The sequence below is a fragment of the Dermochelys coriacea genome, chromosome 3 (assembly GCF_009764565.3).
Source record: "Dermochelys coriacea isolate rDerCor1 chromosome 3, rDerCor1.pri.v4, whole genome shotgun sequence".
NCBI lineage: Eukaryota > Metazoa > Chordata > Testudines > Dermochelyidae > Dermochelys > Dermochelys coriacea.
In genome coordinates, this window is record NC_050070.1 from 13,606,726 (window position 1) to 13,618,725 (window position 12,000).

Here is a 12,000-nt window from a genome sequence, read left to right on the forward strand (position 1 = left end):
TCTCTTTTTTCTTTTTTTTTTTTAAGACTAAATATGCCCAGTTCTTTCAACTTTTCCTCCTCATTTTTGCCCTCCATTTTGTTGTTGGACTCTCTCTCCAGTTTGTTCACACCTTTTTTAAAATGTGATGCCCAAAAGTAGACCCTGTACTCCAGCTAGGACCTCACCAGTGCTGAGTAGAGTGGAACAGTTACCTCCCATGTCTTACATATGATGCTCCTGTCATTAAAAATATTTAGTAAAGTAAGTAGATATGATTCTGACTGCACGTAGATTTAAGGAGAAAGAACATGCCATTTTTACATGACACTTTTCAGCATAAAAACACAAAGTCAAATATTCTTACATTTGATCATCTTCATAATAAAATGTGACAAGTGTAAACTTAAATCCTTTCTTGAGAGAGAAGTTTTAAATGCTTTGGAAGGTAGGACTGCCTAAAATACATAGTATTGCATTTAAAACTTCAAACAATTACTTACCTAGCTATATAAAATACTGTAACCTTTCCAAAAAGCTCAGCAGTTTTGAATATAGCCTAAATTCTTGATCTTTGTATGGGAAATCAACAGGTTCTGAAGTAATTGTTGGAGTAAACAAGTACCAGTTAGAAAAAGAAGAGACAGTTGAAGTTTTGGCTATTGATAACAGTTCAGTCCGAACCAAGCAGATTGAGAAGCTTGAAAAGGTAGGTGATACTTTTTTTGAAAATGCAAATTCTTGTTGTATTTTAAGTAGCTCTGTGTGAAATTTTCTTCAGCGAATTTTCTATTTGCCAAAAAAAAAAAAAGAATTTTTAAGAGCGCCAAACTGTTCTTGAACTCAGCAATTTAGAGACAGACACTGTCTGTAGCACTTCAGTTTCTCCTCTCAGGCTGATTCCTGAAATCTAGGTTCTTTGCATTTTGCTTATTGTTATTCTCCTTATTTAGTTAGATTAAACAAAAATTAAACTGAATTTAAATTAAACCATGGCTCTTTCCAGCAAGAAGAAAATGATGTAGCCTTTTACCATTGGATGCTTGGGTTCAAATCCTCCCTCACACACAGAGAAATGAGTTTGGTCTGATCATGACCTCTGCTGGATATTTGTCAAGATGAAAAAATTCAGTTTGGTATAATTAGTAGTATCTGCACCGAGGAGGTTCAACAATAGAGTAGCGACCTTCAACATACTGATGATAGCTGTATTCTTATTTGATTCCAATATAGGCATCTTCGACCAGGGAACCTTACCAGGCTCATATTGGAATTCCTGATTGCCTTATAGTTGCTTACTTAAACAGCGTATTTTTCTCTCCTTCATCTAAGGTAAAAGCTAGCAGAGATGAAGCAGCAGCCCAGAAGTGTCTCACTGCACTAACAGAATGTGCTGCCACAGGTCAAGGCAACCTATTGGCACTGGCAGTGGAAGCAGCACGCACAAGGTAGGGTAAGAAAAGTTGGAAAACATAACCAATGTTAAAAGTTGACTGTTTCCTTTTATAAAAAGAACAGGAGTACTTGTGGCACCTTAGAGACTAACAAATTTATTTGAGCATAAGCTTTCAAGGGCTACAGCCCACTTCATCAGATGCATGCAATGGAAAATACAGTAGGAAGATTTTATATACGCAGAGAACATGAAACAATGGGTTTTAACATACACACTATAACGAGAGTGATCAGTTAAGGTGAGCTATTACCAGCAGGAGAGGGGAAAAAAAACCTTTTGTAGTGATAATCAAGATGGGCCATTTCCAGCAGTTGACAAGAACTTGTGAGGAACAGGAGGGGGAAAAAATAAACATGGGGAAATAATTTTACTTTGTGTAATGACACATCCATTCCCTTTATTTCTTTCAACTTTTCCAATAATTCCTGGATATGTAGGTTGCCATATTAAATATGTCACAGATAGATACACCCTTTTGGCTTTTAAATGGGATACATTTTTTTATGCAGGATAATATCCTTGACATGAAGGTGTGTGTTTCAGAGGTCCAGATGGGCATACCCTTTGCTGTGGTTTGGTGGTGGTAGCCAAATACAAATACTTTTTCAGTCTCTTTAAAACTATGTTTAATTTATTTTCAAGGGCAATATTGGGAATAAAATTTCCCCTAAAACGTTGCTGTTGACACAAATTCTGTTTACAGCTCAAGCTCTTATCAGTTTCAGACTATGAACAGGTTTCCTTGATGTACTGCTTTGCTGTTTTATGGGTCAGAGAGCATGAAAAGTGTCTGAGATGTGAAAAGGGATGGAGAAAAAAATTTTTATCACACTGTTTTTTCCTCCTTCCTTGCACCATAAATTGGTGTGAAAACATTTCTGACTAATGTAGAAAACTTGTATCTACTTTATTCAAAAGCACTTGCTGTCTTTGTCTCAAGTAGTAAAGCATCTTCTGTAGTCATTCACCATTCTCATCTCAGCCACCTTAACAGTGGTTTAGGCTATGTCTACACTGCGATTTAAAAAAAAACAAACAAACAAACAAAAAAAACCCCACCATGCTGAGTCTCAGAGCCTGAGTCAGCTGACTCAGGCATGTGGGGCTCGGACTCTGTGGCTAAAAATAGCAGTGCACACGTTCGGGCTGGAGCCCAGGCTCTAAAACATTCCTCCTCATGGGGGTCTCAGAGCCCAGGCTTCAGCCCTAGCCCAAATGTCTACACTGCAATATTACAGCCCAGCAGCTCGAGTCACATGAGCCCAGGCCAGTTGCGGCCATACTGCAAGTCTTTTATTGCAGTGTAGACATACCCTTAGTTGCTATTTCAAACTGAGCTTTGGTCTTTGGACTGTCTCCCTTTTGTCCTCTGCATGTGCTCCTGGAGGTTTCTAATGCAGTCAGTGTCAAAAGTGCCCCTTAATAATGTGGATGGGCCAAAAATGAGCAAATCAAACTCAATTCCCTTTCCACATCCTTAGAGCAGATCTTTAGCCTTCCATCTTCACTCTGATTCTACCACTACTTCATCCACAACAACCATATGTGGAAACAGATCTCCTTTCAAAAGAGGAGAGCTTGTCACAACTCCCTCTGAAGCATGTCATCACAACTCTTGGAGTTGGCAACATAACTGGAAGGTAATATTGGACCTCGGAGTTAATGTCATCATCATAATTCCCCAATTAGTTCCCTGTAGCTCTGTTATGTCCTGCAGTATACTTGTCCGTAAGCACTGTGCTGTTGAACAGAATTGCACTGACTAGTATGGAAATGTGGACAAATGTTTACTGGAAAGTAGATTGACTCTTATTAATCTATGGCACTACTTAATGCCTGTGCAGAAGAATATTTTGGAATTTTTCATCTAATAGATGAATGTACCACTAGTAAACATATCACTATAGATCCTTACTTTTGATTAACAAACCCCATGTGGGTCCCCTGCCTTTTGAGAGGTTATGGAGAGAACCCTTGAGCAATTAAGGATTATCTATAGGCAGTAGGTGCACTGCAGGACCCTTCCAATAACCAGCAATCAGTGTCCAGTAGAGTCACATCCTGCTCCTATTAGCCAGTGAGACCTCTGGACACAAGGGCCAGTTTAATGTTTAAACTAACAGAGCAATAGATGGTTGGAATGCAGAATAAGAGAGAACCCAGCTACCTACATTCCCAGGAGCAGCAGGGAAAGGATCACCCCTGCAGAGATGGGCAGAGGGGGAGGGAGGAAGATGCCCGCCTTTGACCCTGGCAGAAGCAGCAGATTACATTCTAAACAGTTTGGAACCCATTGAAATGACAGGTGTTATAAATATAGTCCAGTAGGATGCAAATATGAGTCACAATCCTTGTCAAAGAAACCTGAATTTCTAAAACAAAGTAACAAGCCTTGAGGCATGACTGAAATGACTGTTTCTCTCTTCCTCCATTTTGCTAATTTTCCAGTAGTTATTTGATATGGGTGCATTGCAATAAATGTGGATGAATAATGTGTATCGACATTTTCTTGTTGACCTTTATGAACATGACATATTGATTCTGTGAAATGAACAAAATGATTTAAATTATCTCTGGGATTTCAGTTCTTGGATGGGCTTTAGGTGAGCCTACATTTTTATGTAAATTACCTTTCAACATTCAGATTAAATTTGACAGGGATGTGGGATGATTTGATTCTTAGCGGAATTTAAAATTGTGGAAGTAAAAGAAAATAAAATGAATATTTAATATTGCATTTGAATCTGAGTAATCAAAACTAAATGGATTTTAGTTACAAAGTAATGGAAAGTTTTGTAAAAACTGAGCTCTGTTAGTGTGAAATAGTTTCAAAATAACTAACTAGACCTACTAGGAATATGGTTTGAGCAACAAAACCTAACAGTAGTTTTTAACTCAACAGTGTAAGACTGAGTGCAAGGTTCCACCTACTTGACTAGGATTGGAGTCCATGTTCATTATAACAGTGTCTGTCTGTCTAGGTCATTTGATTCTCCCCACATTATGAACTGGGCCCTCACAATTGGAGGTTGATCACAACCTCCTCAGACTTTATAGTGAGGACATTGGTTACTTCCATCTGTCTCCCGAGGTCAGATATAGCTTCACTCAGAAGTATGTATTAGTAAATGACACAATTAGTAGAAGTCCAAAGCCAAGTAAAGATTTCTTAAGTATAATCAGCTGTTATTGATAAACTGCAGTAACAGAGAAAAGCATAATATAAAGGTAGTGACAAAAACTGCTTTAAACTATAGCCAAATATATTGCTTCAGAAGCAATACCCATATGTTAGAGTATTGAAAATATTATCTATCGCTCAGCAAAAAACTTAATTTGTCTGGCCCAAAGTTCAAAGGTTGTCTTAGGTCAGTATCCTAGAGAGGTGTGAAACATGTCCCAGAACAATATGTTGGTCAATCCACATTCAGTTTATAGAGAGTATACTTTTGTTCTCCCAAAGACCAGCTTTATATTTGAGAGTCTGATGAGAACACTTGATAAAACCGCTGTCAAGTGATTGCATTTCTCTTCCAACTCTGAAATGTACAAATGTGAGACCATTGTCTCTTCATGTACCTCTTTAGTATGGAATTAATTATTCCCCATCTTCCTTCTCATCTTTGAAAAGGTTCACTGTCAATGCTTATACTTTCTTCCAGTCAAACTCTTGAATACACCAACTTCTTATGTACTACGGGTTAATATTTTCCTTTCTGGAGCTAGCAGATGAAAACTCCTTGTGCTGTACTTCATTATCACACAAAGGGAGAAAGACACTTTGCATGTGGCATGACTCAGGATATAGAAATGTACCAATTTAAATAAACAAGATCAATTATTTAAATGAACTCACATCAGACCTGCTAGATGTAGTCTGTCACATGTCATTAATCGTACATTCTCCAGATTTAACAAATCTAGTTTACAATAATCTTGTTTCTTTGTGATTTCACCAATTTACTTTAGTTTTCCATGCATCTTACTCTGAAACCATGAAGTCCAGGTTTCAATCTGTTCTGCTTTAATGCCAATTATGCAGCTATTTAAGAATGACAATCTAGTGGTAAATTGTTAGTGCATTCAAAAAGAAATCCTGATTAGTTGGCTCTTTCTTTCATATTAAAATTTACCCCTACACTTACTTGTTCTGAAAATTCAGATTTTTTTCAAAAAATCTGTTTCTATCCATTGGCCTCACAGAGTTTGATCAGAAATGCACATCTAAATTTGAGGCCAATGGGCTATCAAACAGCCACAAATACTTAATCTATAGTATCCATCAGCACATATGTGAAATTGACTTGGTAGTTCCGCTGTGTTTTATGTTGCCATTCCCTCCCAGTCTTTATTCAAGCCTAATTTAATGGTGTCCAGTTTCCAAATTAATTCCAATTCAGCAGTTTCTCATTGGAGTCTGTTTTTGAAGTTTTTTTTGTTGTAGTATTGCTACTTTTAGGTCTGTAATCGAGTGACCAGGGTGATTGAAGTGCTCTCTAACTGGTTTTTGAATATTGTAATTCTTGATGTCTGATTTGTGTTCATTTATTCTTTTATGTAGAGACTGTCTGGTTTGGCCAATGTACATGGCAGAGGGGCATTGCTGGTACATGATGGCATAGATCACATTGGAAGATGCGCAGGTGACAGAGTTGGCAACGGGCTTTGTTGCAAGGATAGGTTCCTGGGTTAGTGTTTTTGTTGTGTGGTGTGTTTGGTTGCTTCAGGTTGGGGGGCTGTCTGTAAGCAGGGACTGGCCTGTCTCGCAAGATCTGTGAGAGTGAGGGATCATCCTTCAGGATAGGTTGTAGATCCTTGATGATGCGCCGGAGGAGGTTTTAGTTGGGGACTGAAGGTGATGGCTAGGATTACAGATAATACCCATTAGAACTTTGGCCATCTCTAACCAACTCTGACTATCTCATAGAAAAAGCATATGGAGGAGAAGTTACAGCTTGTCTAAACTGATATTAAGCAGTGATATCCAGATTGTTCTGACTTTTTTTATTTTAAGACTTAGAGGGTATTTACTCTTTAACTACATCACAAAAACAATTTTGAGTAAGAGCATTCCTCGTAGCTAAATGTAATAGTACAAAAATTGCATGTCCAAAGGATTAAATGTGATTAACTACAGCCAAATGGTATATATGTATTGATGAATTGAGAAAAGATTACAGCACAGATGGTAGAAAGACAGTGTAATTGAATGGGATATTGTCTTTATTTGTGCATTATAATTACTGTGCTTTGGAAACATGCTTGATGTCTGTTTTCTACTTTGACTAAGTTTGCAACAAGTCCTATGCGTTTCTTTGTGTGTGTTTTATTTCCCTCTTTCTCTTTTCATCTCAATACATACTAATATATGCCACTGAATATATTTTTGAAATACGTAATTGTTAGCTTGCCCACTCACCTACTTCACACCATTATGCAAACCTGTGTTTCACTTCTTGTTCTAGCACGGTCACAGAGCACTGCTGAGGTGGTGGTTATAGCTGAGCTGTTTAACTTATGAAGAGGAGCTTCTTTCTCTTGTTAATTAGTTTGCTTCTTTCTGTCAATCCCTTGCCATTGGTTTCTGTGCCACTATAATTTGGGCACAGTATTGTCCTATCACCACAGGTTATGTACTGTAAATTTGGGCAGGGGAAACTAATTTTTCACAGAAAGATGGACTCCACTAGATCAGGGATGGGCAAAAGTTTTGTCCTGAGGGCCACATCGGGGTTCTGAAACTGTATGGAGGGCCCAGTAGGGAAGACTGTGCTTCTTCAAACAGCCTGACCTCCGCCCCCTCCCACTTTCTGCCCCCCTCAGAACTCCCCAACCCCTATCCACACCCCGTCCCCTATCCACCACCCCCCGCTCCCTGTCCCCTGACAGGCCCCACGGGATTCCCACACCTATCCAGCCCCACCTGTTCCTCATCCCCTGACTACCCTCCCAGAACCTCTGCCCCATCCAACCGCTCCCTGTCCCCTGGGATCTCCTGCCTCTTATCCAACCTCCCCTGCCCCCTTACCATGCCGCTCAGAGCACCAGGATTGGCACCTGCGCCGCACAGATGGAGCCAGCCACACCGCCATGCAGTCTAGAGCACCGGGGCAGGCCAGCGGCTCACAGCCGCGCTGCCCGGCAGGAGCTCGCAGCCCCACCACTCAGAGCGCTGGCAGTACAGCGAGCTGAGGCTGTTGGGGATGGAGAACAGCAGGGTAGGGGCCGGAGGGTAGCCTCCCCAGACAGGAGCTCAAGGGCTGGGCAGGAGGTGCCGGTCCACGGGTCACAGTTAGCTCACTTCTGCACTAGATACTAGATTGTAAGCCATTGGGGCTAGAACTGTCCTTTATTGTGTTTATACTGCACCTAGCACAATGGGCCCCAGCTTTATTGTGGCTTTTAGGTGCTGCAGTAAATATAAATGTTGCTGTTTAATAATATAGAAAAACTAAGAATAGCATTGTTCTGTACCAGCACTGTTTTTCTGAGTTGTCCTCATACAAAGCAGCTGTTGATTGAGAAATCGGAAGATTTGGAAAAACAAGAAATAAAGTATGATGGAAAAGGTGCACAATCTTGGAGGCTGAAGAAAAAACAGAATAAAATAGAAGGCATCAGAGTTGCATGTTTGAACAGCTCTTCCTGTGGAAGCTGTGGCTTGCATCTCAATTAATTGAGCAATATGTAGAAGAAAGTGTATAGGACAGTAAAATATATGTAAGGGGACTGTTGCCCCTTACTAACATTCAGTGGAGGTGTTTTGGTTGGCCAACTCCCAGTACTAAAAGGGGGAAGGGTCTATGGGAAATTGGGCCCCTGAGACTGACAGTCCCCAGGAACAATGGGGAGAGGCCAATGCTCCAGGTCAGGCTGAATGACAGGGCGAGCAGGCTAAACAGGGAGTCAGGAGGCCAGGGAGGTCCCGTCCTCCATGAGAGCGGGAATTGCCTGGATCAGACAGAGTGGGGCCGAGCTAAGGAGAAAGCAGGGGCCCAAGCTAAGCTGGGGGGCAGAGCTGTGCCAGATCCAGAGGGACCAGAAAAGCAGCCCAGAGAGAGCAGACCCTGTCATGGGAGCAGAGCTGCAGCCCCAAAGCCAGAGGCCCAGCCCAGAGAGAGCAGACTTGCCCTGGGAGCAGAGCTGCAGCAACCAGAGCCAGAGGGGCCCGGAAAGCAGCCCAGGAGGCAGGTCAGTGCTGGGAGCAGAGTCACAGAAGCAGCCTGCAGAGCAGACCTGTCCTGGGAGCAGAGCTGCAGCAACCAGAGGCAGAGGGGCCAGAGAAGCAGCCCAGGGAGCTGGAGGCAGAGCAGCAATGCAGACAGAGTGGTGGAGCTGGAGCAGTCCAGAGCTGGGTGTGGTGAGCAGCGGGGGAGACCGAGGGGGACCCTGGGCAGCGGGCCCAGCAGAGGGAGACGCCTCAGCCAAGAGGCTCTGCAGGCCAGGCTTGGATCGTAATCCCGACAGGGCGGGGGCGACACAGGAAGAAGGGTCCTACCACTTAGAGCATGAGAGCATGTGGCCACCACCAGAGCGAGTGTCCAATTCGCAGCATCCCTGCAGCAGAGCCAGGGCCTGAGAAGAAGGCCTGGGACTTACAAGGAACAGACTGTGAACTGCCCTGACGTTCCAGAGACGCTGTTTGTGATGTTCCCTGCCACAGAGCAGGCTGTTGTGTTTCCTTTAACCTTTCCCATTTTTCCTTATTCTTTTTAAAAATTTAGTTGTTGATTAAATAACTTGCATTTGCTTTAACTTCTATGTAATGGTCAGTGGGTCAGAGAAGTGCCCAGTGCAGAGAGAGTACCCCGGTGTGGGAACACCCTCGCCCCTGTCCTAGGTGATGACAGCAGGGTTGGGGATCGAGCCCCCCAGGAATCCTGGGCCCAGCCTTGTTGGGGTTATGAGGACTGCCAGACAGGAGAGTGGAAGGGGAGTCCTCAAGGGCAGGGAGGCCTCTGGGTAAAGGAAGTGGGAGCGAGGACTCAGATCCTTTCGCTAGCCCACTTCACCGGGGTAGCGCAGAAGCCAGGAAAGTTCCCCACAAGAGCGGGACTATTCCCCCACTTACATATATACAGCTTGTGAAAGTCTTAGTAGCCAAGTAAGATATAGTACAGGGAAGAACATCGGAGTGCATCAAGTGTAACATATTTTACTCAGACCTCAGAATGTTCTTTCTTCAGATGGCCACTAATGACTGACTGCAGTTGGGGCTGTCCTTAGGCATATGCAGAATATGCGGCTGTGTAGGGCACCTGAAAATTTGGGGCACCGCCTCTTCCTATCCCTGTTCTGACCCTTCCTGCAGGCTCCCAGCTGACTCTTACTCCTGACTCTTACATCCGATGAAGTGAGCTGTAGTTCACGAAAGCTTATGCTCAAATAAATTTGTTAGTCTCTAAGGTGCCACAAGTCCTCCTTTCCCTTTAGCACAACACTGAAACTGTTAAAGAGCTATTCAAGTGGTAGGGAAGCCATTTAACAGGCATTTGCCAATGCCCAGGTATATATGCAAAAAGAAAAGGAGTACCCGTGGCACCTTAGAGACTAACAAATTTATTAGAGCATAAGCTTTCGTGAGCTACAGCTCACTTCATCGGATGCATTTGGTGGAAAAAGCCTTTTGAGCTGTAGCTCACGAAAGCTTATGCTCTAATAAATTTGTTAGTCTCTAAGGTGCCACGGGTACTCCTTTTCTTTTTGCGAATATAGACTAACATGGCTGCTACTCTGAAACCAGGTATATATGGTCAGTCTCTGAATTTACTGACAAAAGCAGTTGTGCATTACTGTAATAATTACTCAGAACATGTTCATCTACAGGACCTTAGTTTAAAATTTGCTTTAAAAATATTTCATTAGTTAGTTGGTGAAAATTATAAAATCACATCTCTAAAAAATCCTTGCATAGATTTTTAGATGCACTATCATATTTAGCTTAAATGCTTGGATCTTCAGACATATAGTTTTTTTTAAATAAATCCTTCAAAAGACCCCCTTTATCTAAAATACACATTTTAATTTTAATTACTATAGGGGGGAAAAACCTTGCTTCCAAAGTCTTCCTGTCCTTTCTGTCCATCCCTTTCTCCCTTCATCCCCCCTCCCACCCCGAAGACAGCCATTAAAGGGACAACACCCCCTTTGCTTCCAAAGAGTTTCCCTTTCTTTACTTCTGACTATCTGCTGAACTAATTTTAAGAGAACCCTCCAGCAAAATCAGTACCTTAGTACGATATAAAATCCTTTGTTATGTCTAAAATCTTTGGAAACATATTTTTTAAAGTTGGTGAAATTTCATAAACTTCTATAGTTATGGAGATCATATAAAAGTAAATTAGTGTTCCCTCTTTCTAAAAGCAATGAACGTTGTTATGAACACACTAAACCTCTGTGACTGATTAATTTAAAATTCATGTCTTTGTTTCAGTGAGTTAAATATGTAGTAATCTGAAATGATTACTTTATAAAGGCTTGAGTACATTTAAAATATAAAATCAGCTTAGAAATACTGATTAAGAAAATGTAAAACAGAGAAGAGCTGCATCATGTAGTCCATAATGTTTAATGTTGTATTCAGCAAGACAGCTGACTCACCCTTACTACAAAGTTTTTGCAAATAAATGTCTGACAAACTGGGGGCATATCGAAGAACCTGTGACTGACCTTGGTTATTCCAAAGTTTAGTGGTTTTAATTAGGTATCTTTTGCATGCCCATTCTGCATGAGGGAGAGGATACGGGAGTGTCTGTGGGGAGCTGTGACTCTCCACCACCGTGAAGCAGGCCGAGCATCTCACTATCCTTTGCTGCCTCGTCCCTCCTCCTGACTGGGCTGAGAGCCCAGGCTGCTGTCGGCATAGGGGCACCATTTTAATAATACTATGTAGGGCCCCATAAATCCTAAGGATGGCCCTGACAGCAGTGAAGGTTTTTTATTCTAGTAGTTTTTGTATTTGCTACTCTGACAAATCATCAGGCTGTTGCTGGGGATTTCTGCATTGTTTTGATTTCAATCTCCTAAGGATACTAACATTTTAACTCTGTGTATTTTAGATGTACTGTTGGAGAAATAACCGAGGCAATGAAGAAGGTGTTTGGGGAGCACAGAGCCAGTGACCGAATGGTCAGCGGAGCTTACCGCCAGGAGTTTGGGGAGAGCGATGAAATTCTTCATGCTATCAATAGGTGAGAGTTCGCTGCTGGGTCAGGAAGGAGGAAATGACCTCATAGTTGATGTTAGACATTTGTGTTGCATGTGTGATCCTCTAGAATCCCTAGATGGTGCAGTCTATGTAATGAGACAGCATGTCGTGAAGGCTTCATAATAGTGGACTCTGATATTTGCAAAACAATGCAGGAATTGATATTTATGACTAAACATAAAAACCAGGTTTTACAGGTTGTCCTTGCAGCCACATTCACTCTCAATAATGTCTATAATGTTATAGGACCAAATTCTGCCTTTGGATACTTTCATGCAGCTTTAGTTAAACTCAGTGGGAGTTGCACATTCATATCACCAAGAGCAGAATTTTACAGTCTTTGAGAAACAGATACCAT

At 41.8% G+C, this 12,000-nt stretch overlaps 1 protein-coding gene across 2 annotated transcripts in view; it reads left to right on the forward strand.

The window, feature by feature from the left end:
- The window catches only part of MMUT (methylmalonyl-CoA mutase), a 37,101-nt gene that overhangs the window by 17,616 nt on the left and 7,485 nt on the right, over nt 1–12,000 (forward strand). For both annotated transcript variants that reach the window (XM_043510126.1, XM_038394987.2), the window contains 3 exons: nt 573–688; nt 1,312–1,427; nt 11,494–11,625. In XM_043510126.1, the coding sequence (XP_043366061.1) occupies nt 573–688; nt 1,312–1,427; nt 11,494–11,625 (364 nt within the window). The remainder of the gene's footprint in view (nt 1–572; nt 689–1,311; nt 1,428–11,493; nt 11,626–12,000) is intronic.